Source organism: Lathyrus oleraceus, chromosome 7, assembly GCF_024323335.1.
Source record: "Lathyrus oleraceus cultivar Zhongwan6 chromosome 7, CAAS_Psat_ZW6_1.0, whole genome shotgun sequence".
Lineage (NCBI taxonomy): Eukaryota > Viridiplantae > Streptophyta > Magnoliopsida > Fabales > Fabaceae > Lathyrus > Lathyrus oleraceus.
The window spans coordinates 182,471,448-182,474,823 of NC_066585.1; the positions used below are offsets into that span (position 1 = coordinate 182,471,448).

A 3,376-nucleotide genomic window follows, 5' to 3' on the forward strand; every position below is an offset into this window, starting at 1 on the left:
GGCCAAATGTTCGTTAAGCATTGGTTCTTATTTTAGTAAAAGTTACAACATGAGCAATTTCTCAAAGAAAAAATTACAAAATAAATCTTAACAGACACAATCACATAAAACTAAAATAGAAAAGATCTAAACCACTTTTGCCGGTAGCACCAAAATGTTGTGTCCTTAGGGCTGGTACACCACATGACAACTTAGGCTTAAATCATATCTTTCTGCCAAATATTTGGGAACAAAATCAGAACCAGACGCCATCAAATATCTCCTCTAACGACTTCTAACAAACAATCATTAACACAAAACTAGAATCAACTTTATTTGCTTTCTTATGCATAAATTAAACAATCTCCCCCCCCCCCACAGTTCTAAATACTATTAATTCTTCAAATTTGCGTGTCACTGCAGCTATGAAATATTATCCGCTTTAAATATTTAAACTCGATTCTCAAATAATGTAAGATTATTTTAACCGATCCGAATTAGTTATTTTTAAAGAGAGTTGAATAATGTATGTTTTAATTTTTGTTGAAAAGGAAATAATTTGACCTCACCTAGCATTTTATAACAGAACACAGATTTTGTAAATCACAACAGTCAAATTAGTTATCAAGATGAGGAATATATTCTTCTCTCTCTCTCTCTCTCATAAGAAACACATGGATTAACTTGGAAGTTGGAACCATAGAAAACACCTCTCATAACACATGATGCTTTGGTTACAAGCATTTATTTATATCTCTTACAACATCCAAAACTTTGTTTATACTTTCTCTCTCACATCTAAAGATATATCTTGTTTCTGAATTTCCAACATCTAAAATGGAACAAGGAAATGACCATAGATTATATGTGTCTATAGAGGATTTAGGTTTCAATGGTGAAAATTGTAACAATAGAGGAAAATTGAGAAAGATTAACCACTATGATGATGATACACATGTGTACACATCAAAGAACCTTGAGACAGAAAGAAAAAGGAGGGAGAAACTCAGTAGCAGACTTTTGATGCTTCGTTCTTTAGTACCAAACATCACAAATGTAATTAACCACTTAAACTTAACTCTTTATCTTAATTTTAATACTTTATCATTTAAAATCTATTTAATATTGAGTTAACAATTTAATTTGAATTTTAGATGAACAAAGCAAGCATTATTGAAGATGCTATCACTTACATGCAAAAATTGCAAAATGAAGTTAAGAGTCTCACGGAAGAGCTTCATGATATGGGAGGAACAAAAGAGAAAAAATCTGAGCCAAAAAGAAGTGGTTCTGCTGCTGAAGCAGAGATGAAAAATTGGGGCATACAGGTTTTATAAAATTCATTTATTTCCTAACAATGAGTTTTTTTAATCTAAATGCATATTTGTATTCGCACGGTGATAAAATAGATCTGGTCCGTCAGAATCTCGATGGGTTAAGATTTTAAACCCTAATTTTGTATTGTGTCCATCCGTTTATATTTCTATTCGCACGAACTTCATATATAATTTTTTAAATTTTAGACATAAAAAGTTCGATGCTAAATATGTCTATCCAGTCCCATTTTTTTTTCGAGCATTCACTTTACCCTGCTCTCACTTTTATACTTAGGTAGAATAAGATTTTATGTACGCATCCTCGAATATATCTATCATGTCCCATTTTTTTTTGAACTTTTGCTGAACGGATATTACTCGTTTGTCACCTTTACATATACATACTCATACTGAGACATTAAACACTACACTGATACGTTACGAAATATTAATATGACAATATTTGATACGTTGACATGTATTAGAATCCGGATACGTGAGAATACTATATAGTTTATAATATTTTGGTTTTAGTAATATTATGTGTTAAATTGTACAGGAAGAGATTGAGGTGGCAAAGGTTGATAAGAATAAGATATGGGTTAAGATGATACTTGTGAACAAGAGGGGAAGGTTATTGAAATTAATTGAAGATTTGAATGATTCACGCATTGAAATGATTGACATTAGTGTTACAACTATAGAAGGAGCATATCTTGTTACAGCAACATTACAGGTGAGAAACTTATTAATACATGCTAATAATACATGTTATTATTTGCTTTAGTTTTAAAAAACTATAGGATTGTTATGTTAATTATATTTATTTTTATTTTTATTTTTTCAGGGCTTAGATGGTGAACCACTTGAAGAATATCACATTCCAACTCTTATCAAGTTAGATTAGAGCAATTGAAAAAGTTATTTTGCATTAATCTATTAAATTGAAATGAACATTAGATTATTGTATTGCTCAATTAACTTGTACTGACTCTATTAAGTTGTTTCTAATCATGCTTTTTTTACAAGTTATATTTTATTTGGACCAGTGAACACAATGTTATTCTGGGTTTGGTTAGAATGTAATTTCAAAACTTTAAAGACAATATTCAAAGTAAATCTATTAGAATAAGAAATTAACTAAACTTTTATAATATTGATTGTTTAATGGATTTTTAAATTACAAATCTTTTATTAGTATTATTTATGCAATGTCGTGGAGATATAGGATCGATTTGTTTCAATTTTATTAAATAGATTTTTTTTAATATTTTTAAAAATAAATTTTGTAAAAATGTCTTTTTTAAGTATCACAATTTTTTTTAAATTCGTTTTTAATAAATTAAAACATTAATTTTAACATCCTATAATATAAATGTATATTATTGAAGATCAAAACATATATTCGAAATCACAATATTTAAAAAATTATATCTCAAAATAATTTTTATAAAAAAGATTTGTTTTTTAAAATAATTATTTTTTTATTTAAATATCAAAATAACCAAATTTTCAAATTAGTTATCAAAATAACCATTTTTTCCTACTGATGCATCCAATTATCTTTCAAAGGAGACTTCATTGGAGCTGACGCATGCTTGCAATGTCAATGCATGTAGGCGCTCATGCATCTGGCGCATGCATGCGTTGATGCCACATGCATTGGTGCATGCATACACTACATAGTGTATGCGCCAATGCATGTGGCACATGCACCTTCCTTTTTTCTAATTTTAAATTTTATAATTATAATTAATTAAATTAAATATTTAAATTAAATATTATTTATATTATAAAGTAAAAATATATAAAATTGACAAGAATTTCAATGACTCGCCCGATTGAAACGCCCACATATTCCACATCCAGGTGCGTTAGTCTGTCTTCGAAGTCTCCCACGATTTCCCTGAGGTGTTAACGTTTGGGGTCTTTGAGTGCTGACATGATTTAATGGTGGCTGGTGTGAAGGTCCGGTGGAAGGTCCAACGGTATTTGATAGACTTGTCATTATTTGTCCCCAATAGTTGGGGGTTGTCGCCAACGACACTTCTGTAATTGAGTTTGGTGCCCATGTTGTCGTA

The 3,376-nt window shown here is 29.6% G+C and overlaps 1 protein-coding gene across 1 annotated transcript; it reads left to right on the plus strand.

The window, feature by feature from the left end:
• Positions 1 to 711: 711 nt before the first annotated feature.
• Positions 712 to 2,327, plus strand: LOC127106761 (transcription factor DYT1). The gene is made up of 4 exons (XM_051044066.1): positions 712 to 1,035; positions 1,134 to 1,307; positions 1,855 to 2,031; positions 2,143 to 2,327. Exons 1-4 carry the CDS (start codon positions 817 to 819, stop codon positions 2,200 to 2,202), a joined length of 630 nt encoding a protein of 209 aa, XP_050900023.1. The 5' UTR covers positions 712 to 816; the 3' UTR covers positions 2,203 to 2,327.
• Positions 2,328 to 3,376: the final 1,049 nt, after the last annotated feature.

Coding starts and splice junctions, on each gene's coding strand:
- LOC127106761 (XM_051044066.1), top strand. CDS start 817: ATGGAACAAGGAAATGACCATAGATTATATGTGTCTATAGAGGATTTA. Junction 1,036..1,133: donor TAGTACCAAACATCACAAAT/GTAATTAACCAC, acceptor TTTGAATTTTAG/ATGAACAAAGCAAGCATTAT. Junction 1,308..1,854: donor TGAAAAATTGGGGCATACAG/GTTTTATAAAAT, acceptor TAAATTGTACAG/GAAGAGATTGAGGTGGCAAA.